Here is a 23,210-nt window from a genome sequence, read left to right as displayed (position 1 = left end):
TATGAGACAACAACATTCATTCCATCTCAAGGAAGTGTGGTTCCAATTTAAAGCAGCAGTTTTCACTTCTAGTCCCAAAGTGTCTTCATCAATAAGTGCTCCCCCCCGAAGAATCGAATCTCAACATACCGAATCCACTGGTACGGTGAATTGGTAACCAAGTATTGGGGGAAGGCTTTCCATCAAAATGCATATAAAAGAGGTTTTCAACTGCCCACAATGTCTCTCACCTTTACGTCCAAACCAAATCGAATCAAGACAATTGAGTTCAATCTCACAGAGAAGAGAAGCATCGCCAAATCAGCCAGGCTGAAATCCATCAAACTCAAGAACACGAAAGGCGCTACCATTCAACCATAATAAACAACAATGCAAAACCACGTAAGCTTTTATCACCCATTATGCACTCACTTCTATGTTCACATGGCTCACGAATCTGTGAAGGTGGTGGGCGATTCTCCCTGGGGGGAAGACCATTACCGCGCACGTGTGCCAGACGCTCTCATCGACCGCGCACTCTCTTTCAACTGCATCTACATCCCATGTGCTCCGCACTGGAAATTCTGCTCGCTTGTGGGCAAAAATCGATCACCTTGCAGATGGGTCGCAAATGCTTCCAACAAAATGGTCTTCTACCTGCTCCTGTGCCACGGAAAGTTGGGGGATCTGGCACAGGCCGCCAAGGAGAAGAAAGAGGCACTTGACAGGGAAGGGGAGATCAAGAAAGGAGAGGAAGCCAAGGCTAGAGAATGGAGCAAGTTGCTTAGGGCCCAAGAAGGCGCTGATGAGGAGGTGAATAGGGTGGCTGCGGAGTCGTACCGGGTGGGGAGGGTATAGCCGCGGGTTCGAATTGAGCAAGGCCATTCTATGTGACCTCATCATTAAAATCTAGGATGCCATGGAAAATAGATCTGTTGTTATTTCTACAATATATCATCGGCTGATTAAAATTTCCATAAGCCACGCTACCTGTGTTTGTGTCTTCATACCTGAAGATTGCTAGAATAGACAGAGCGAAGTCAATGAAAAATGTTACTTTCAGCATCAGTGGTATTTGGTTGAATAAAATCCGTTTAATTACTTGAAATTTATCTATACATAAATTGACCATCGCAACGCAGAACCTATAGCATAGTGTTTCCACGATCCCTTCCGCAACATATTTTCAAGAACTTGGCTGTAGTGATGAACGATTAGACGACGAACTCGTCGGACGCCGATTCAACTTCCTCTTCGCTTTCCACACGACGACACGGAGGGCATAACCAAGGAGAACCTTCTTCAGAAGGGACGTCCTCTACACAATGCAAATGGAAGAACTTGCCCACGCAGTTCTTGTTCATGCATTCTTTTAGATTGCAATCCAAGCGTGCAGCATCCTCGTCAATCGTGTCCTCCCATGTCAGATATTTAAATGGAATCGGTGTCTCGCATGTACACATGTTCGGCTTTTGAGAAGCGAGCTCTTTAAAGGCAAGCCGCTCAGCGGCATCCTTCTCGAGAATCAACTCGACTTCAGTCTTAGTGGGAACGTAACTGAAGCATTTATCGTTGAAACCGCGACGATGTTGATACTCCTCGATCTGCACCACGAGCAGATCGGGATGTCGGTTGTCTAACTCCACATGATCCACTTCCCAATTTAGACGGGGAAACACCGTTTTATCGCCGTGCTCCAGCCAATGATACAAGTCTCGGTCAATGTACATAAGCCGTTCGCCGATGCGCTGCTGTTTTTCTTCCACCACCACGACGTGGTGAATTGCCTGCTCCCGAGTGAATGGCCCTAATTTCCAACGGTTTTGCTTTGATGGATATGTCACGTAGTACATAAAGTCCGTATCACCCTGTGTACGATTGGTTGTGGCCGGTGTAGTGGCATCATCATCGGGCTTGATCGTTGAGGCTGAAGAACTGTCGTCTTCATCGGGCTTGATTGTTGAGTCTGAGGAATCGTCATTTTCATCTTCTTCACCATCTACAACACCTGCTTGCTCATCGTTGAAGGCTGGGCCTTGGGGATCAAACGTATCGGCCCATGCCCCCCAGATTGATGGAAACTTGTGTGATAGTGAAGAAAATTTAATAGCTGGAGGCGGCAAGATTGGGCCGCGAGCAATCTCTTCTTGGGCGTTTGACAGTTCCTGATACGACATACGATAGGATGTGGTATCAGGATTTCCACCAAGATCAGATGAACCGGCTTTAGAAGATCGTTCCTTCTTCCGGTTCTTGCCCTGACGAGAACGTCTAGACCCAGTGGGAGTGGAAAGCAGCTCTCTAGACCTCGAAGAGGCATCACACGATGATTTTCGTTCTTCCGAAGAGAAACTCGACGGCTGGCTGCTTTCCGTTGCATTTGCTTCGGTGAGATCAACGTGACCAGGCAAAACATCCTCAGAGCTCCTTATGGGCTCGACAGGCCCTTCGAAAAGACTGGGATGATCCGGGCTCAACATTCTAGAATCATCTGCATCCGTTTGAGTATCTGAATCATATGCCGTGTCGAGCTCATTATCCGCCGTAGCATTGGAGCCTGAAGGCTCGTCTTCCCTTTCTTTGCCTTTCTTGCTCTTTGCAAGCGGTCGCTCCCTTCTCTCTCCAGTCTTCCAGTCCCAGTCCTCGTGGCGCGCGGAGATTATGTCGTTGCTCGTACGATTCGTATACCTGAGAAAAGCGGCTCGTCGCATGCTTGTATGCAACTGGACTCCTTTCAAGTATAACAGGTCATCTACTATGGCCTCCTTGAGGTTCAAAATCTCCTCATCGAAAGCCTTTTGCTCCTTTCCACTGTGGCCCTTGTTCTTTGGCCGACCGTTCGGAAGTTTAAGGTCGCCCAAAATTCGTTCAACTTCGACACCAAAGTCGAATGCTCCGGTGAGAACTGCGTCCGATAATCTCCTAGAGCCTCTTCGACCAGACTCGTTGTAAGCCTTGGCCTTTTCCGCCAGCAGTTTCTCCATGTCATCAGCCTCCCCAGGGCTTGTAGGATCGTTGAGGCAAACAGGCCCATCAGCAGTGCCATGCAGAACCACACCAAGGTATTCAATCTCGTCTTGCGTGACCACTTTTGGCCGCAATGCCGCCTTCTCACGCTTCTTGATTTCCTTTCTTTCCTTCTTTGTTGGTCGAAGACTTAGACCTTTGGTTTTATCGGTTGGTTTGTCATCTTCTTGTTCTCGAGTCTCTCCGGAGGGTCTCCTTTGTTGGGCTTGAACCACGTCTGGTGGGATGATGAAGGTGTCGAGCCCGAGCATCTCATAGATCTGGCGTAGCTTTCCTGCAATACCGAGGTGTTTCTGATGATGATCCTCGTCAATATCTTTGCAGTACGTACAAGATCTGGTGCGGCCCAGTAGGAACATGACCTGATGAAATCGGCTACAGGGCTCCACATGGTGTCCAAAGCAGACAACTCTGGCGTTGTCACGAGACAGTGGTTTTTGACATCTCCCACAATGGTGGTCTGTCAGATATCTTAGTAAAAATGTCCACTGTGTAGCTACCGCTGACCTAAGGGGGCATGGGAGAACGCCGGCGCTGATAGCACACTGGAGAAACAGGATGCCTCATATTGTAGGTCCGCCATATTTTGAAGCATATAGATCTTCAGTTGGATTTCATGACTTACTTAAATTGTTGTGATCCTCCCATCGGAAGAGGTCGTAGCTCTCTTTAGACTGTTTAGAAGACATCGTAATAGCGGGCGTTGAAGAATGATCTCGACACTGATATGTGATATCGTAACAGACTAAGAGAGATGTGTCGGCTGTGAAGATGCAGAAATAGGACGTGTGGTGGACGGCAGAATAAACAAATAGGGAGAGAGAGTTGTGTTGCAGGTTGGTGTGCTTTTATTTACATTCACTTTTAGTCAACACATGTGCCCGCGTGAGGTCGATGCGCAGTTTTGATTAGCAAAAACAGTAAACACGCGTATCATCTAAAGAGGAAAACAGTGATAGGTATAGTGTAATGAGATCAGGCACCATCAATGGAAGCACCAGTAAGGAGCTGTCCAGTGACCAACGTGACACAGCGTGAATTGGTCGATGGATTGTACATGGCCATTGCCAGTCCAATGAATGCCACCGACTCTGGCTTACCGCTCTCTTTAGTTTAGATGTTGATAAACAGATCGATATTTTGCCACACTGTTCCCTTGCGATCGGGTGAAGTGATTGCACAAGCGACCAGCCTCCCCTTTTACACTGCTAATAATACCGGGTGTATTCACCCAATTTCTCACAGCTATCTATCCAGGCCGAATTCAGGCTTGACCAAATCTTAGCACGAGCAGCTGAGGTAACTGTCTGTCGAGCCACTAATTATCAAGGCCAGCGAACATCAGAACCAAGATAACCACTTCAAAATCGATATGATCATCCATGACCCCCGCTCTACCTTTCTCAGTCAAACCATGAAGTACCTCATGGTCACCATATAATCGCAATTACCATCAAAGCAACCCTTCCTACACGTACATGCCATTGACATCATTACGTTTAGAAGCCTCTATATCAGAGGGCACGGCATCACAGGCACGACCCACAAGCGATGGATAGTTTAGATAGTTGGAATGGGTAGGATCTTGACTATTTTTGAAACAGCCCCTGAATCCTCCAACTCTGTTGGGTGGCCGTGATGTATCTTCGGATCTACGATGCTATACTCCCAGTGCTACACGCGAGCGACCCCCGAAGAGCATCATCTATATTACTTCCCTACAATGTGTAAAGACATATTAGTAGCTAAAAAGCCTTTTAAATATTCCTAGTACGTATTCAATGCTCAGTGTCATGCTACTTCAACGATGAACCGCCGGACGCGAGCCTCGCCACCGTCTCTGCCCAGCAACAAATCGCCGGACACACTGTCATCACAATCAGCACCACGTATATTGTCCAATCACTCATTGATATCATAACAAGAATCATTATCTTGGGAAGATTTTACAACGGTCCCTGGCCCGTCCTTACACTCTTCCAACGAACCGCCAGTCACGAAATTCACTGATGGCCGCGACTGCCATTTGAGGCACGCCTCTCTACGCGAAAGAATAATACGACATCAAATTTCAAGAACACAAAACCTGCTACAGTATCTCGGGTACCAACGCTAGGTATGATGATGACTCCTCACCCATCTGTTGAACAGAAGGGATATGTTCCCCTTTGTCGACACCATCGCCCACTCCCCAAGGCTGTTCACGAACCGTCCTCACGAACCGCCGGACGCGAACCTCGCCCTTACGACTACCACCAGAACAACCCGATCGATACAGCATCAAACGTATATCAATCATGAAAGTTTTCTCGAGTCTCCAGTACGTCCTCGACTTTGGGTATTATACGCGTTGCCCATGCCTACCTGCCTCCACTGGCCCATCTTAAGTACAAGACGGAGTTCCAGGCACGAAGATCACGAGTACGCTTACTATCAATAACACGCCTCTGTATCCGTCCAATGAATGAATTCATACATTTCAATAGCTGGAAACAAAGTACTAGACACAATATGTTGAACTGAGGAAATTCATTCTATAGTCCTGCTCAAAAACCTACCGTCCCTCCCATCACGACCACTGTCCAAACGCCTCCTCTTCGACAGAGGAACGATACAACACCGCACATCAATCCCTATACGACTTGTACGGTGTTTCCGGCACGTATTCTAAACCCCTTTCATTCATTGCTGTATCAGGTACATCGACCTCCTGTGCTAGCACTCGAATGTATCGCCTACCATACGCCCCCAAACAAAGAACTCAACAGTACACACGACCGTCCCATTCCACCGCCTTCGTAGCGCTCGAGTCATATACCAACTCCCCTCTTCGCCTTGATACCGCCAGACGAACCCATCACCTCGATACCATCGACCGAAGCCTGACCTCTCGAACGCCCCCTCGAAAGAACCCTCAAACCTCCCCCCAGACAAATCCCACACCTCCTGCCACGCACCATCGAGTTACGCACTGCACCCCAAGGTGTCTACTTCCCAAACCACCAACAAAGTAAACAGTCAGTGTCACCGCTGTTACGCATGACGTCCTACCTGTCGAGTTCCCCAAGTACAATACTGTCCTCGATTGAAGTGTCTTCACTGATGTGCTGATGAACGTTCCTTCGAACGAACGAACTCTGGCGCGTACCGCCAACCCTACTATACCTTAAGAGCAACAAAACAAACCAGGGATACGGGAGGCGGGAGTTGAGCATGAATAGTGTGTCAGTTGGCTATGAGGAGGGAAGTGGAAGTTGGATGTCACCTAGGAGACATGCACTGGATGGCGAAGGGGTGACTACTTGATCGTGCTTTTCCTGGACTGGGCTGGACTGGGCTGAGGGAGTTGGGTGACTGGAGTGCTCAATGTCGTTGTCGCCGTTGACACGGTAGGCAATTGCACGGCAGAGGTGTGGTCAGAGGGGCAATGGAGATACCTCTCCTCTATAGGGCATATTGAATGATTAGACACAAGGAACGAAAGGCCGCCACTGTTCAAGACGACATGGTGCATGGCTCAGCAAGTATAACTTGATCCCAAAAAAATCGATTCAGAACTATATACAAAATACCTCCAATGCATGCTAACTAGCTAACAACTACTATGCCCATACGCCAGCCCATTCCCCTTCCACATAAACCTACAGTCTCGGCTCGACCCACCCGTTCATCTTCTCCCACCGCTCTGGCCACACCTTGGCGAGCGCCTCCCAGATGTGTCCCACGAACTCGATGTTGAGGCCGGAGAGGACTTCCTCGGGGAGGTCGCGGGCGTCCTTGCGGTTTCCCTCGGGGAGGAGTACGCGCTCGACGCCGGCGCGCAGGGCACCGATGAGCTTCTCTTTGATGCCGCCGACGGGGAGGATGCGGCCGCGGAGGGAGACCTCGCCGGTCATGGCGAGGGTCGGGGGAACGGGCTTGCCGCTGAAGAGGGAGATGAGGGCGATGGTGTGGGCGATGCCGGCCGAGGGGCCGTCCTTGGGGATCGCGCCGCTCGGGCAGTGCACGTGGATGCTGCGGTTCTTCATGATGTCTTCGTCTTCCGAGCTGCTGATGCCGAGCTCGAAGGCGTGGGCTTTCACCCATGTGAGGGCCACTTCGACGCTTTCTTTCAGGACGTCGCCGAGTTTGCCGGTGAGTTGGACTCGGCCGGAGCCTGGCATGTCTGCGATCTCGATGAAGAGGATGGAGCCTTGTCCACCGGTCGAGTAGGCCACGAGGCCTGTTATGACACCGGGTCGTGAGTACTGTTCAGCGAGTTCCTCGGTGAACCTCTCGATGCCGAGCATGGCGTCCAGGTCGGTCAGTGAGACGATGGGATTGTATTGGCCCAGCGTTTCCGAGTCCTTTGCTGTTGCGTACTCGACGGCTTTGCTACGGCACACGGAGCCAATTTCGCGTTCGAGGTTACGTACGCCAGACTCGCGGGTATAGGATGTAATGATCTTGTCGAGAACATCCGTGGGGATCTCGAGGTTGTCGGCATGGAGCCCGTTGGTGGTGATTTGCTTGGGGATGAGATGTCGCGAAGCAATGTGTCGCTTCTCGATCGTTGTATATCCTGACAGTTGAATGGTCTCCATACGATCGAGGAGTGGCGGTGGAATTGTCTCGAGGGAGTTTGCAGTGGCGATGAAGAGGACCTTTGACAGATCAATCGGGATGTTGACGTAGTGGTCCGTGAACGTATGGTTCTGCTCAGGATCCAAGACTTCCAACATGGCAGCACTGGGGTCGCCGTTGTAGTTGGAAACACCAAGCTTGTCTATCTCATCGAGGAGGAAGACAGGATTGGATACGCCCACCTTCTTCAATCCGTTGACAATGAGGCCAGGCATGGCAGCAACATATGTCCTCCTGTGACCACGGATCTCGGCCTCGTCGCGAACACCACCCAGAGAGATGCGGTGAAACTTGCGACCCAGGGCAGTGGCAACTGACTTGGCGAGCGAGGTTTTGCCCGTTCCTGGGGGTCCGGCAAGCAGAAGAATGGGCGACTTATCCACCATGCGCTTCTTCTCAAGCAATCGAAGCTCCGCTTCTGACGGTTCCTTGACTACCTTCTTGTCCTCGGCATCGGCAGCTTCTTCCTTTTCCTCGTTCTCTTCTGGAAGTATCTCTGCACCAGTGATGGCTTTGATTTGATCGTCGATATCGCGATTGGCTTGCTCCTTGAGCTTCAATACCGCAAGGTACTCTAGCAACCTCTTCTTGATTTTGTCTAGACCGTAGTGGTCATCGTCAAGCTGCTTCTTCGCCTTGACAAGAGTCTTCGCGTCGAGCTGATCCGGAGTGGTCTTGGTCCAGGGGATCTCAGCAAGGTTCTCTAGGTAGTTCCGGCAGACCTGGTACTCGGCCTGGGCCGGGTTCATCTTCTGCAGGCGTGCGAGCTCCCTCTGTGCCACCTTATCAGCTTCACGAGACAATTTAGCATCCTGCAACCGCTTCTTCAGCTCATCAATCTCGTTGGCTTCTTCTTCGCCGCCTTGTGCACCTTGCCCTCCGGGGAACCCGCCAGGGAAACCTGGTGTATTGTTCCCTGTCGCAGCCCCTCTCCGCTTGATGGCTTCCTGCTGTAGCCTTCTGAGCTGATTGATGTCGAAACTTCCGCCTGGAAGCGATGTAGTGGTGACCGTCATTCGTGTGCTCCCTTGTATGCTGCTGATCTGCCTCTGGAGGATCTCGATGACGCGATCCAATCGGTCCTTAACATCCGTTGCGGAGAGTACTCGAAGCTTCTCCTCATGTGTGCAATCGATCACGTTCGCCATGAAGTCTGCGAGCGCTCCGGCCTCTGGAAGCTCCTTCCGTCCGATATAGAGTTCTAGTCGCTTTGCTACGAGCGGTGAAAGCGAGACTGTGGGTGCGCGAGGTAATATGGACGAGAGGCGCACGAGGGCGAGCAGCTCGCGTGACAGCTGCTTGAGGAGGTTGAATTGATCGAGGACATCGGCGTTTGCGACATCGACTGGTTTGATCACTTAGCATGCCATTTCCAATCTTATCACAATATGTCCGAGACTTACTGAATTCTTCTACACTGCTTAATTCGCCCTCGAAATAGGGTCGCTCCTGCACGACGTCGATAACCTTGACTCTCTCGAGTCCCTCGACGACCAAGCTCAAGTCGCCGTGTTTCCTGCCTTGCACCCCGCTAACCTTAGCAATACATCCATAACCAAAGATATCCTTCTTTGTAGCCTCGACGGGGTCGGACTCGAAGTTGACGTTCTCGACCTTCTTTCCCTCCTCGATCAGCAGTTTCCCGTCGCGGGAGACCTGCGGCGAGTTGAGCGGCACGCAGGCGACTGTGATGGCGGCATCGGGCTTCGCGGTGGGACTTATGGAGTAGATCTTTGCGAGTATGGCAGCGACGTCGGCGCGGTTGATGATGGGGATCTTGAGGGTCGTGCCGGGGAGGACGGCGAGCGGCGGCGCGAGGGGGATGAGCGGTAGGACTTTGGTGGACGACTTGGAAGGCGACTTCCCCATGGTTTTGCGTGTTTATGTATGCGCGATCCTTCTCGGTAATCTCAGGGCGGATGGGATGGGATTTCTGGTTGACGGAAAGTTGGATGTACAAGAGAAGAGAGATGGGATTAATGGGGTTTTATTATTGAGTACAACACAGGGCGAGTGGTTGGTTGTCGTTGCTGTAGATGCGGACGCAGGCGCGGATGCGGATCCGGGGTGGCGTCACAGTCGGTCTGTACCCCAGTCACTTAGCCCTTCCGGACGTCGGAGTAAGATGGGGAGGGGGAGGGATGTTTGATAAGGGTTGGGAAGTGATATGAAGGATGTAAGAAATTACGCGGACGATAACGTGTGTTCTTATGGATGAAACAGAGATGGGAGAGGGGGAGGGGGTTTGAAGGTTCCAGAAGATGCGAGGAGAGTCAATGTAGATATGTGAGTCGTGAGTTTACCTAGGTAATAGTTGATCACGAAAGAGGAGGCAGATGGAGGCGCATGCGTGTAGTCGACTTCCCCAATCCGCGCAAGAGAGACGAGACGAGACGAGACGACTAATAAACTAATCACTAATTAACGGCTTTGACTACGAATAAGTGAATGTATCCAAACCCTCCGACCGAGGTTAACAAGCCCAGATCCAGACACGAGCCTACGAGGACGCCCACATGCAACCGCGTGAATGCTGATGCTGATCCATTGCGAATCTGGTTTAACTCCCTTTTCCACAATCCCATCGAATCCCTCAAGTCGTCCTCGTACTCGTCAAAGGATTGAGGCAAAGATCCAGATTGATAAGATAACCCGCCATCCTCGTCTAATCCTCAGCCATAACTACCTAGGTACCATCAACGACATGCTAACACCACACCAGCCCAACGCCATCAAAACTCCATATCCTCAACCCTCGTTCTAGATCCAATTCTAAAACCGCAATCCCAATCTCACTCACCAATTGTGATCCAATTCATCTTCAGCCTTTCCAACCGGAATCCTGCGGGGTAAACGACGCACCGCACCTGGAAGCGCGCCTTATGCATGCCCTCCCACCCTCTCACCTCTCCATTCAACCTCCACGCAGGACTATCTCTCTATCTCGTACTGACTCAAGACGGGATATGAATCCTCCAATCCCACTTGTCCTCCTCAGCTTCGCGAATTGAGGCGTTTTCTGCACAGGTGATCCCACTTGGATTCGTCTGCTTGTTGGTTGATTGGCTGTCTGGCGACTTGGTAGGGGACTATGAAACCGTGCCTCTACGCTGCATTGCACTATGCCCTCACGTGTCCGTGTTCGGATTTATAAATCCACCCGTGATAAGGCGAAGAAAATCGGATACCGGGTTCGAGGATAAGGGTAGACGAAGCAAGGTGTGGAGTGACCTCGTATGTTCAACTTGGCACTTTTCTCACTCACATATCCAGCCAGCTCAATTGTCCCTATCTGTTGAGGGATGGAATTTGTCCTTCCATAATGGGAGATGAAAAGATAAGATAAGATGATAGAGAATGCTGTTAAATATGGTGAATGACTCGACACGCTCCCGAACTTTTATATTCGGAGACTATGAATCCATGCCCCCTTTTCTCGTATAAATGCCCTGGTCTCCACTGCGGCTAGCTGAGTCTCCACGGCTAGGAATCAATAACTTCTTCTGGGCATGTTTCTTATATAATGTTACTACCTACTCGGACAGTCAAAGTATTGTGGCTTAATCAGTCGGCATGACTACTCAAACGTTCTAGAGCCGGCTGTTACCTATACCGTGCCGAGCAATGCTAATATGGTCAAAAAGAATTGTATATAGAGAAAAGAGTTAACTAGCTACTAATTATTAGTCGTCTCAAGTGACGTTTGTTTGTACTTTCCCTTTCCTAGATGCATGAATGAATGAACATGGTGGAATGTCCACATGCTGCACATGCTCTGTAACGCAGAGACAATCCCCCCCCTTTCCCCCCTGTTCTTCAGACCGCACCTCTACTGTTCAGTTGATCAACGTGTCATTCGCTATCTGCCTGCCATCATTGATGGCAACGGCGACAGCGAGCACTCTAGCCGCTCCGTTCTCTTTTTTGCCTCTCAACCCCCTCCTTGACAACCACAGTCTTTTGTGTCTGCCTTCAACTATAGAGCCATTTGACCTGCTCTTAGTTAATTGAAACACTACTGTCTGGATTCAGAATGAACTTTGGGAAGCTGACGTCCTGCCTTTAACATCAGTTGAAGAGGTCGTCCCCGTTCTTATCCTCTTACCTCTTCTATCACCAGTAGCCACGGGTAGCTGAAGTGTAGCTAGCTAGGTAGCCAACACATTGAAGACACGATGTATGTCAACAGATCAAAAAAATCTCAAACAATCGTATTTTCTATCTCACTACATCCACCCTTCTTTCATATACGCAGGCACGCAGGCTATGCCAAATGGAAAAGGGGAGGGAATAAACTTAACAAAAGTACAACAACCCCGTCACTCACGCGCTCACTTTGGAGAACGGGGAGAGAATGACGGGAGGGAATGCAAAAGGTTTCATCATCTACAAAACATAAGATTCTCAATCCCTCCTCTACAGATACACTGTAGAGGGCGGATTCAAACTCTTGGTGACACACTTAAGGCCTTTACAAATAGCATAGGCCTAGGACTGTGTGCAGCCATTGCTGGTGAGGTGGAAGGAAGGCTGGCGGCCAGATCGGCCCTCGGAGTGAACTACTACACCACCTTTGCGCCGGACGTCAAGCCTGCGAATCCGACTAACCATGCGTTGGCGTATTCCTACCTTTCGTGGAGGACATGCTGTAGGGTGCCTGAACGGGTGACAATTAGCGAACATTCCGTGCATGAATGAAGATGTTCTGGAGATAGGAGATTGTACTTACGAGGACCTTCTTAGCATTGCAGATACGCCAGGCTAGGTTTCTAACGTTGCCGTCGGCTTGCACGACTTCGGGTGCGAATTCGATTCCGAACCTATTTTATTGTTAATATGTGTGGTTGACCTAGTTGGCCATGCGTGAACTTACATCTGATGCACCGCGAAGACAACTCTCTTAGAGTACTTCCCATCACGCTCGACTTGTGATCCAAAAGACTCGTCAGCTGTGCTGGGTGCAATCTCGGGGTCTCTGTCGAAGCAGTTTTGGATGACGGGCAACAGCTCTTCCTGTATGGGTCGGTGGATGGTTCCGTTGATATCCAGTTCGACATCATCTTCGTCGAACTTGGGGATGCGGATTTCGAACGCCTGTGAGAGGGCGAGAACGTTGTGTTTGCCGTCATGGTGGTATCGGAACTCGAAGACACCAGTGGTCCACCAGAGCTTGTCGCCACGGAACTCCATCTCACCAGTGAAGAGATCGGTCTCGCCGTCTTGGCTCTCGCTTGCCGGTAATAGCTTGTCAGAGACGAGGATACCTTCTTCGGCCCGAACCGAGTCGAAGACACCAGGGTTCGTTGAAATCCATCGACCGTTGGAACCAATCGTAGTGACATCTCGAGATGGGTTGTCGGCCACCATGTACAGACCAATCCAGTCCTTCTTGCTGTGGTTGACAGGAGCCCGCCAGCGTACCTTGATAGGGGCGCCATATTCCAGGATCATGGTCTTGTATTCGTTTGTGCGAGCTGCTGGGGTTCTAGCCATCTCACCCTCTCTGCCGCCATTCTTCTGGAGTTCGACAGAAGGAGAAGACAGAGTACCTTCGACCTCAACACTGTAGTTCTTGGGATCGATTCCAGCAATCTCCGGGGAGATCCTGGTGATGGAGATGCGTGCGGGATACGATTTGAACAATGCCGTAGTGTCTCTAACGAAACTGTCCATACCTGCAGCAAGCTTCGGCTTTGCGGACTCGAGCAAGTCCTCGATGAACTCGGCAGTAGAGTTGAGTACACTGTCAGCGGCGGTCTGCCAATTGCGAATAGGGCTTGGTAGCGACTGTCTGAGTGTCTTGCTGAGACCGGCTTCCTTGCGGAGGTTCTGGCCATAGAGCTTCTGCATGTGAGGTCGTTCGACGAATTGCAGGAAGAGCATGTTGAAAATGTGTGTAACGGCGGCCAGGTAAAAGATCGATGTGCTCCAGGTGATCAAAGCCACACCCCAGAAGCCCGCAAGGCCGAGCACGCGCTCTGGGTTATTCAGGAACCGGTAGATGCCAGAGTAGGTCAAGCTCTTAGGGGACGGGTCGTAGAAGAAATCGCCAAAGAAGGAACCGAACTCTCCCAGGGATTCATGGATACTGATAGACACCCATGCGTGTAATGCAATCAAAGCGACGCCTACCACATGTCGCAGCAGGGTGAGTCCGTAGGACCAATCAGGGGGAAGGGCGTACATCTTCCACGCCGCGCATAGAAAGCTGACGTGACACATGGTGGTACTGAGATAGTAGAGACCCTTCCATTGGCGCCATGCCTCCTCCTTGCTATCGCCGTATTTGATAAAATGCCTAGTCCAGTTCTTCTTCTTCGACTGACGGTCAAGGATGTAACCGATGCCAAATGAAAACCAAAGGCGCCAGACGAAAGCATTAAAGACGAAGAAGGCTCGGACAGGCCATATATTAGGGGTCATGGTCGCGAGACAAAACATGTAGAATGGGAATAGCAAAACGGTGACATCGATGGAGCGATGGACATCAATATTCCTTAATCCGAGCAGATTGTGAACATCTGCAGGGTGGTCGATCGTCTCGTATGTAGGACGGCCATCTCCGCCTGCAGGATCGGAGTGGCTTGAGAGGGGACGTTCGTCCAACGAGGTGGTTGGTTGGGAGCTCAGGCGCTTTCGGGGAGCTGGTTGATTGTATGTCTTATCGATATGCGGGTTCTCAACAAGGGTTAAGAAAGCAAATTGTGCAGCGTGGGCGATGATGGAAATAGCTAGGACTTTGTAGCTCGCAGCCATCATGGAAATGCCATAGTAACCGGCATATCCCACTGAATACATAGGGTGAGGTGCCATTTCAAAAACACCATCGAAGGTAAGCCGCTGATCAATGAGGTAGAAAAAGTCTCCCCAGTACCATGCATAGTCCTTGACCACTCGGTGGGCGTCGAGCTTTACCCACAAATTGAACAAGAAGAGTACAATACCGGTCGTCCATCGCGCAGCCCAGAGCAGCCAGCTTTCGACGGGTTTGTTCCCACAGGCGATCGCGAAGAGGCAGTACGAGACAAAATCGCACATCAGAATGAGATCTACAACGCGCCTGAAGACTAACCAGGTGTTGTACTCCAGAGGTGCCTCTTCAAACTTGTAATCACGAGGGATCTTAGTCTCCAGCTCGCGCTTCAGCAGCTTGTACAGTGCAGGGTGCGGGTTCTTGCCCGACTCCGGCTTCTCAAAGATATGCGAGTTCTTTGCCCACAGAACAAGTCGATTATGTTTTGACTGAGCATCTAGTAGCCAACCGATTCCTGCATTGTAAGCGGTACGCCAAAACAGAAAGATTATGGCGAAAACTGGTATGCGGGCGCTTTTGGGCAGTAGATATAAAGTCAGGATCAGACCAGCAAGCACGGCGAGGACAGCGAGATCTGACAGGTTCTTTGGTTGCGATGGGGAAAGAAGCTGCGAGACCATATCATGAGTCTGGGGCACGACGAAAACTATAAGACAGATAGAAAGTTAGTACTGGAGTCGACTCGTGGTTCATACTGACTGGTGATCATGATGGAATGAGACAATGACTCCTGCGTGCATCTTCGCATGTTGATCCATCAATAATGGCTACTCACCAATACCATCTGGTGTTCTTCCGTATGTTCGCTTTTCTGCACCAGCACCATGTTCCTTATCCTCTTCCTCGTTCAGCTGTAGGACGCGTTGTTTTGCATCGTCCGAGTTATAGAGATGCAATGGTTTCACAGATGGTCTTTCTCTGAGCTGTGCCCCCTCGGGCGACAGCTCCTTACTACTACTACTGGGGTCGGCCATGATGATGTCGTTGCTCAATGGTGAGCAGGTATATGTTGAATTGGCGTTCGAATATTGGAAGAAGGGGGCCGTGAGGGGTTTTTGTGTGCCGGGACTAAGTAGGCGGTGGATAATGCGCTATGCAGAAAGTGCAGATAGAGTGCGTTCCCGCGGTAGGCGATGTAGGGGGGGGCAGGTGGATGTTGTGGAGCGCAAGCTAGACTCGGGAGGGGGAGGTATGTATGTGGTTGAGGGCGCAATCTGTGAGTCGGAAGGCGTGGGTAGAGCGTTTCCGAGAAGGGCCCTGGAGTGTTGAGACTCCGGAAGTAGGTGTTGAAGAGCTGGGGGGAGAGGAGGATGAGCTCTCTCTCTATGTGTGTGTATGTGTTGAGTGTTGTTGTGGTTGTGGTTGTTGGGTTGGTTGTGTGTTGAAAGGTGGGCGGAAGGGTATGGGATGGTTAATGGCGGGCGAGAGTGCCGTGCGTGCGTGGGATGGAACTGGACTGGATTGGGTGATGGCGTCTTGTCTCTTCCGTCGGCTACGAATGACGAAAGCGTAGTGGGGCATCAGCTGTCACCATCCTCCTTGTCCCATAAAAACCATTAATACTCTTTCACATGTATACAACCACAGTAAGTACATATGTAGGGGATAGGGTGTAGGATTGGTATGGGCCAGGTAGTTCTCCATACAAATAGAATAACTGGGCGACCTCTCCTCCAATGATGCACACTCCCCCACGCTTTAGCACCTCAACAGCACTCCTTCATGTACCGTGTTAGCATTCATATGCAGCTTGCTCACCATTACGTGCTTCAATGTGTCGCGTATAGGTAGTGCTTTCCGCATCCAAAGGTTTACAATAGGAATGTCACCATTGTCATGGATTCGAAACGGATGCGTCAAATATGTGGCTAAAGAATCATAATACATATCGGCAGTTAAGATGTGAGACATGACTTGTCGAACATACCTCGTAACGAATATCCAAGAAAACAGAATACAGTGAGTGAAAATGATCAACGTAACCGAAAGCCTAGACCTTACATGAAGATGCTTTTTTCCGAGAACATATGCATCATGACTTCCCAATGGCCATGGCGAAGAGTGAAAGGCCATTCTCGTAACCTTCCCCATCGGAGCACTAAATATCAATGTGAAATGATACCACTCGATGCCTTCCAAAGTTCGACGCGAAAACCATATATTGACTCGAATCTGGATGCCGAATTTGAACCTCCCGGCATCTCACTGTTCCGTCAGCCTACATCTCATATCGAAACCTTAACGTCGTGCAGCTGCAAGTTCGGGAACGGAGCCCCTACCCACCTATCACACCGTCCTTGCCCTGTCCAAAGCGTCGTCCTTCGGCCCGCCCTCATCATCATTGTTCTGTTCTGCTTCCGACCCCGGACACCAACTGTGATGTCTATCCCCCACGCTGCGAGGCCGAACGTGTAGGAGAGAGTCGAACAGGTGCCCGATGGCTGCATCCGAGAATCGGCGCCTCCGCATTTTTTGCACGCTCTTCGACCCAAGAAAGCCCGAGATGCTCAACTTGTCTAACTGCGGTGGGGTCACAGATGCTTCCCTTAGGTTGGAGGGTTCATGCATGACCCTGGGCTCGAAGTTTGCAGCTACTGGCGACAGCGTAGAGTGGCAGAATGGCGTGTAGGCTGTGTTTGGTGGAGCAAGTGGGAAGGACTGCTGACAGGGTGGTTCTATCTTGCACTGAACCGACAGATGGGATGGTTTTCGGCTGGGAGACTGTAGTTTTGGAATTCTGGCGTCCTGCGCACATCGGTCTGGTGGTATCTCGTCCGTGGACAACGTGTTCCTACAGCCCTGCTGGAAAGGGGAAGTCTCTCCATGTCCCCATCCATTCCAGTCGAACTCTGTTCCTGGTGTATCTATTTCTAGGTACGATCCGCTTGGGGTGTATGCAGTTGTGGTCGTGGACATTGTGTCGATGGGCTGCAGCATGGACAACAACGCCTGTATGTTGTTATCACAGACCTGTAAACAATCCAAAATGACCCTTTCCTCGTTCTCGCGGGTCTTAATAGTCTTGTCCGTTCGCCACCGCATCTGCAGAGTCTTCTTCTTCTTTGAACGTGGTCGTGGGTTTGTGCTTAAAACACGTTCATGTCGTGTTTGCGCGTCTCGCAGAGCGTTCAGTGTGGTTACAGTCCTCGAAAGTTGGTCCAATAGGTACCATTTCCGTTGACGCAGACCATGGATTGTTACCCAAATGTCACGGTCATGGTCTCTCTGTATGTTGTGCACGTGTGCATCAAAGTATCCTGATGGTTGATGTGAATCGATACGATTTCTTGGCTGAGTACTGTAGGACATTCTGAATCGAGATGACTGACAATTTCATCTGTCATGGATGAGACAATGCCTGACCAACCCGGAGACAGCCCTGAAGACCCATCCGAGATATCTATTAATTCTTCAGCTGCCTCGGTGAGTGCGAAAAGACGTACTACAAAACAAATAGCACAAGTCAACCGGGAGAGCGCAGTATCAGACTAACAACTGACAATACACCATTCTAGCCACTCGCGTTCGGGGTCTAGAGTCTAGCGCTGGTTCTTTGCCATGGAAAGCGATCTATATGGCCAGATCACTATTTGCTAACGGTCTAGAGGACCCTTTGGCAATCGAATTCTTTGACTTCACTGGGCAACCAGCTTGGCAGTACTCAAGACCTGAGACCCATGATAGAAGAGGCGTTTAATCCTTCATTGCCTTTTCTGGGAAGCAGTCTTTCAAGAGCTACCGACAGTCCGGTTCAAGGGGTTCATGGCTTGATTGACCTCGTGTTTAGAAGTATCCTGAGGGGTTGGTTGGGTGCACGGTCCGGTCTGTTCAGCCTTTTCGCTCGTGAATGTTCCTCAATTAGTTGCGGCGTCGGTGGGGAAACAGCGCCAACAAGGGGATAAATCGCGTCCGCGGAGTGAGGAATGAGTCCAAAATTATGGAACAATACTAGACATCGCCTTCAATAGACATTCAAAATAGACACGCACGCACTCAAAAATGGAGTTAGCTTTGGTGAGGTAAGTAGAAGCGTCAGAGCCCATCCTGAGACTTTGTTTCTCGATTCCGGTTCACTGCGTCGTCTTTGAGAAGAATGGCCACATGGACCAATCGGGCGTTTCAGATCAGCCCACAGGTCCGGAATCCATACAAAACGATAAAGCCATAAACTGTGAATTTCTAATTCAATCAGTTTTCCTACTCTTCCCTAAGGGGATGTACTGTCCAGTGATCATGTCTTCGAGGATTTGGCCTCGATGCATGCCAGAATCCAGCGGTCTGTGGCAACAGACATACACTGTGTATCAGCTTTCGCTGAATTCTACCTATCGTGGACGATCTAAAGCCGTTGAGATCAGAACAAAGAGATGGACGATCCTGAGCTAAGGGGGCACAGCAGGAACAGAACGTGCGAATGTCTTGAAGCACTGTGGAAAAGGTAAGCGATGCAGTCATGAGATTTGAGCTCGTACAAGTCCTTCGAGATCATAAATGTGCCAAATTCCCATGGACTGCATCAATTTGGGAGCGAGCAAAATGTAACGATGTGCTTCCACGGAGGCATAGATGGCACGGAGTTAGGGTCACAGTGAACAATGAATGACTAAACTGCAAAAGGGAGCTAGAATGAATTAAGCTAGCTTATCGATATCGAAAGCATGTACCCCACCAGGCCCGAGCGCGCGCTTATCCCCTTTGACGATTCCTCCATCATCCATCGACGGTCATCCCCATCATTCACCCATCCATCCTTCATCCTCCATCCTTCATCCATCCATCCTCATCTTCATCCGTTCCGTTCTCGATCAATTTCCCGCCAAGTCAAGTATGGTACTGTGCCGAAGTTATCCTTAGCCGCCCGATTCCGCCCCAAACCTATCCGTCCATGCCCGCATCAACATCTTCCCCTGTGAACAAGCGTCACTCTAGAATGAATGTCTAGAACTACCTAACGTAGCCCATAGCTTCTTCATACAAGCTGGCGTCATCAAAACGGAGTATGGAAAGGCTGTCTCATCACGTGACATGCACCATCATCTTCATTAAAGCACTGAATTCAAGACCCCTCTCCAATATCTCACATGCAAACACTCAAACAGTAAACATACCTCGTACCACATCAGCGTCAGCACCGGTACCGCTATTGTCAGGTTTGACCATTTCTGCGGCGAACTAAGTGATCAATTAGAGTGATCGTGCAGGCTCCGCTGACGCTAGGGATCATCTTCATTCTACGTTGCATGTTGACCCCGCATTCAGATGTGTCCATCGTGGTACCTACGCGTGCTGTAATTGCTACATGGCTGAAGACTCCATGCATGTTTATATGCCGGTGCCTCTGAGCGAGTTATTTCAGTCATCGTGATTTAGGCGTACTGGTCTAGTCCGCCACAAAGCGGAACTCGTTCCCGCCACACATAGATTCCTAACGTCATGATTGCACAGCACGATTCCATCCTACCAATGATACACTGCTGTTGCCTTGCGCTTATCGAAAGGTCCGACTGACCGTGCAGACTGTGTGGGGATGACATGAGCATGTTGACAAGGAATAGTAAACAACAATCACTTCCGCCGAACTATCCTTAACCGTGAGCATTTGAGCAACCCTCATTTGCCCCATTGCCGTGAAGCTGTCCTGTTCTACCTGCACTCGGCGCACTAACGTAAACGGTTCCTGGAATCTCATCTGTGTCAGGGAATCCCCACTATACTCCACCCGGCTTCTGCGGCTAGGGATTACTACGTACTTCGTTGACATAATCGAAAGCAACTATAAAACCCAAGCACCAGACCATCAATATGGCTGTCAATCCGGATGTACCAGGTTTGATTAAAGGTAGCCAGCTACAAGTTTCTTCGTCTTACAGAATCATGGCCATCGTTGCAGCAGCAAAAGTACCAGTACTTGATATCAGGGTCGGTGCTACGGAGTTTGACATATTGAAAGATATCAAGGCGGGTTTGAGACCCAATGATGGTGGGGAGAAAAAGCTCCCTACTTTGCTCCTATATGATGAGGCTGGTCTCCGTCTTTTCGAGAAGATAACATATTTGGACGAGTACTATCTCACGAATGCAGAGATTGAGGTAGGTCCCAACCGAGCCTAATCTCAGTTGCATTCACTAGTGTGCTTGCCAATCAAGATTAAAGTTCTTCCACGTGGACTGACTAGGTTACTGACGATCAACAGGTTCTCGAGGCAAATGCAGACCGCATTGCTCAGCATATCGAACCTGGATCTGTGGTGCTAGAACTTGGCAGCGGGTACGGGGATCATATCAGGCCCAGGGTTGAAGGACACCGTTTCTCATACTAATTCTTTCAACAGCAATCTTCGAAAAGTGAACATTTTACTCCAGTCAATCGACCGTGCTGGAAAGGATGTCGAATATTACGCCGTTGACTTATCTCTACCAGAGCTCGAACGAACATTTGCGGAGATCCCCACTGCGGGTTACAATCATGTCAAATGCTTTGGTCTTTATGGAACGTATGATCATGCCTTGGAGTGGCTCAGGTCCAAAGAGATTCGCGGCAAACCCAAGCACATCCTTTGGCTTGGATCAAGCTTGGGAAATTTCAAACGACACGAGCTTCCCGAATTTCTCGCTGGATTCAGGGACGCTATCCAGCCTGGAGACACAATGTTGATTGGCGTTGACTCATGTAAGGACCCTAGTCGCGTTTATCATGCATACAACGACAAGGAAGACGTCACACATCAATTCATTCTTAACGGGTTGAAGCATGCCAGCCGAATTATGGACGGCCCCGGATTTGAAATCGAGGATTGGGAGGTCATTGGCGAATATGATCAAAAAGCTGGCCGCCATCATGCTTTTGTGTCCCCGAAGAAAAATATTGTTATCGATGATGTTTTGCTCAAACAAGGCGAGCGTATCCGTATTGAAGAAAGTTACAAATTCTCCAAGGAAGAACTGGTACAACTGTGGGACCAAGCAGCAATGGTTGAAAACACTGCCTGGATGAACGCTCGGGGAGACTACGGTATGCAAAATTTCGGGCCTGTAGACCCTCACTTTTGCTAACAGCGACCAGGTCTTCACTTGATTTCCAAGCCTCAGGTGTGTTTCCCTTCAGGTCCGGCTGATTACGCTACCCGCCCAGTTCCATCGATGCAGGATTGGGAACAACTATGGGCAGCCTGGGATGCTGTAACTCGCACCATGATCCCGGAAGAAGAACTGTCCTCGAAGCCGATCAAACTACGAAATACTTGCATCTTCTATCTCGGACATATTCCCACCTTCCTTGACATCCATCTATCACGGGGTACAGACGAAGAGCCCACTGAGCCAAGGGATTTTCGAAGGATTTTCGAACGAGGAATCGACCCCGATGTAGATAACCCAGAACAGTGCCATTCGCATAGTGAAATCCCCGACGAATGGCCGCCGTTGGAAGCCATACTAAAGTTCCAAAGCGAGGTTCGCCGAAGGACAGAGGAACTGTACTCATCCGGCGCTGCGTACAGTGACAAACGAGTCTCTCGCGCTCTATGGATTGGCATGGAGCACGAAGCCATGCATCTCGAGACTCTGTTGTATATGCTCATTCAGAGCGAAAGAGTCTTGGCTCCTCCAGGCACCGTCAAACCAGACTTCGAAGCTCTCGCTAAGCAATCGAAGAAATTGGTGGTTGAGAACAAATGGTTCGATATTCCTGCAACTGAACTCACCATCGGACTGGATGATCCAGATGGCCCGTCAGGTCCAGACCGATACTTCGGATGGGATAATGAAAAGCCACCACGCGTCGTCAGAGCCGAGGCCTTCCAGGCGAAAGCACGACCGATCACCAACGGCGAGTACGCAGAATACCTGAACCAAACTGCCAAGACCAAAATTCCTGCGTCATGGTGTGACTTCCATTACACTACCACTGGACAAGTCGAAAAGATCAAACGCGACAGTGTTGTGAATGGTACCAATGGTTTCGATGGCGACATCGCGCATGGTAAATATGTGCGCACGGTTTATGGATCGGTTCCCCTAGAGTATGCCCTGAACTGGCCTGTTGTTGCGTCGTACGATGAACTAGCTGGTTGTGCTCAGTGGATGGGCGGTCGCATCCCTACTTTGGAAGAAGCCCGTAGCATCTACAATTATGTCGAACGCACGAAGTTTAAGGACATCGAGAACGAACTTGGCAAGACGATTCCGGCGGTCAATAGGTTTGTCTCACATATATGGCCTCTATAAACGGAAACTAACCTATCACAGTCACCTCGTGAATGATGGCGTACAAGAGACACCACCATCACGAGCTGCAATCAACGGCTTTTCCAAGGCAGCGCCTGGACCTGATCCACATAGCCTGTTCATCGATCTGGAACAAGCCAACGTGGGTTTCAAACACTGGCACCCAGTCTCAGTCGCAGAGAAGGGCGGACAGCTCTGCGGCCAATCGGACTTGGGTGGGGTTTGGGAATGGACCAGCACTGTCTTGGAAAAGCATGAGGGCTTCGAGCCCATGGAGCTGTATCCTTTGTACACAGGTACGTAATGTTATTCGTCGTGTCTGATGGAGAGACTTACAATGTTAGCGGACTTTTTCGACGGCAAGCATAATATCACTCTAGGTGGATCGTGGGCAACGCACCCTCGCCTCGCAGGCCGGAAGACCTTTGTGAATTGGTATCAGCGCAACTATCCCTACGTCTGGGCTGGTGCTCGCGTTGTACGGGATGCTCAGTTGAATTAGGGACAAGCGTTTGGAGATGGCAATAGTGTTTCCTTACAT

General features: G+C 50.1%; 6 protein-coding genes across 6 annotated transcripts; 1 reads left to right on the top strand and 5 right to left on the bottom strand.

The window, feature by feature from the left end:
* Positions 1-1,062: 1,062 nt before the first annotated feature.
* BU24DRAFT_477254 (uncharacterized protein) lies at positions 1,063-3,695 on the bottom strand (the record flags this gene model as incomplete). Its single annotated transcript, XM_033532972.1, has 2 exons — positions 1,063-3,466; positions 3,632-3,695. 2 exons carry the CDS (start codon positions 3,693-3,695, stop codon positions 1,194-1,196), a joined length of 2,337 nt encoding a protein of 778 aa, XP_033388454.1. The 3' UTR covers positions 1,063-1,193.
* A 2,844-nt stretch (positions 3,696-6,539) lies between these two features.
* On the bottom strand, positions 6,540-9,965 carry BU24DRAFT_365940 (ATP-dependent protease La). Its single transcript, XM_033524293.1, has 2 exons — positions 9,033-9,965; positions 6,540-8,974 (listed from the first exon to the last, which is right to left on the bottom strand). The coding sequence occupies exons 1-2, from the start codon at positions 9,496-9,498 to the stop codon at positions 6,648-6,650; spliced, it is 2,793 nt and encodes a 930-aa protein (XP_033388453.1). The 5' UTR covers positions 9,499-9,965; the 3' UTR covers positions 6,540-6,647.
* Positions 9,966-11,827: 1,862 nt separating this feature from the next.
* Positions 11,828-15,854, bottom strand: BU24DRAFT_419687 (phosphatidylethanolamine N-methyltransferas-like protein). Its single transcript, XM_033527278.1, has 4 exons — positions 15,219-15,854; positions 12,503-15,089; positions 12,359-12,449; positions 11,828-12,286 (listed from the first exon to the last, which is right to left on the bottom strand). Exons 1-4 carry the CDS (start codon positions 15,415-15,417, stop codon positions 12,233-12,235), a joined length of 2,931 nt encoding a protein of 976 aa, XP_033388452.1. The 5' UTR covers positions 15,418-15,854; the 3' UTR covers positions 11,828-12,232.
* Positions 15,855-16,005: 151 nt separating this feature from the next.
* On the bottom strand, positions 16,006-16,631 carry BU24DRAFT_133590 (uncharacterized protein). Its single transcript, XM_033521043.1, has one exon. The coding sequence runs from the start codon at positions 16,532-16,534 to the stop codon at positions 16,142-16,144; it is 393 nt and encodes a 130-aa protein (XP_033388451.1). The 5' UTR covers positions 16,535-16,631; the 3' UTR covers positions 16,006-16,141.
* BU24DRAFT_419686 (uncharacterized protein) lies at positions 16,422-17,411 on the bottom strand. Its single transcript, XM_033527277.1, has one exon. It carries the CDS (start codon positions 17,357-17,359, stop codon positions 16,730-16,732), a length of 630 nt encoding a protein of 209 aa, XP_033388450.1. The 5' UTR covers positions 17,360-17,411; the 3' UTR covers positions 16,422-16,729.
* Positions 17,412-20,317: 2,906 nt separating this feature from the next.
* Positions 20,318-23,171, top strand: BU24DRAFT_341702 (uncharacterized protein; the record flags this gene model as incomplete). Its single annotated transcript, XM_033523285.1, has 6 exons — positions 20,318-20,533; positions 20,638-20,711; positions 20,776-21,455; positions 21,507-22,641; positions 22,691-22,965; positions 23,014-23,171. The coding sequence occupies 6 exons, from the start codon at positions 20,318-20,320 to the stop codon at positions 23,169-23,171; spliced, it is 2,538 nt and encodes an 845-aa protein (XP_033388449.1).
* Between the last annotated feature and the right edge of the window lie 39 nt (positions 23,172-23,210).

The sequence above is a fragment of the Aaosphaeria arxii genome (genome assembly GCF_010015735.1).
Source record: "Aaosphaeria arxii CBS 175.79 unplaced genomic scaffold BU24scaffold_2, whole genome shotgun sequence".
Lineage (NCBI taxonomy): Eukaryota > Fungi > Ascomycota > Dothideomycetes > Pleosporales > Aaosphaeria > Aaosphaeria arxii.
This window is presented reverse-complemented; position numbering and strand designations above follow the sequence as displayed.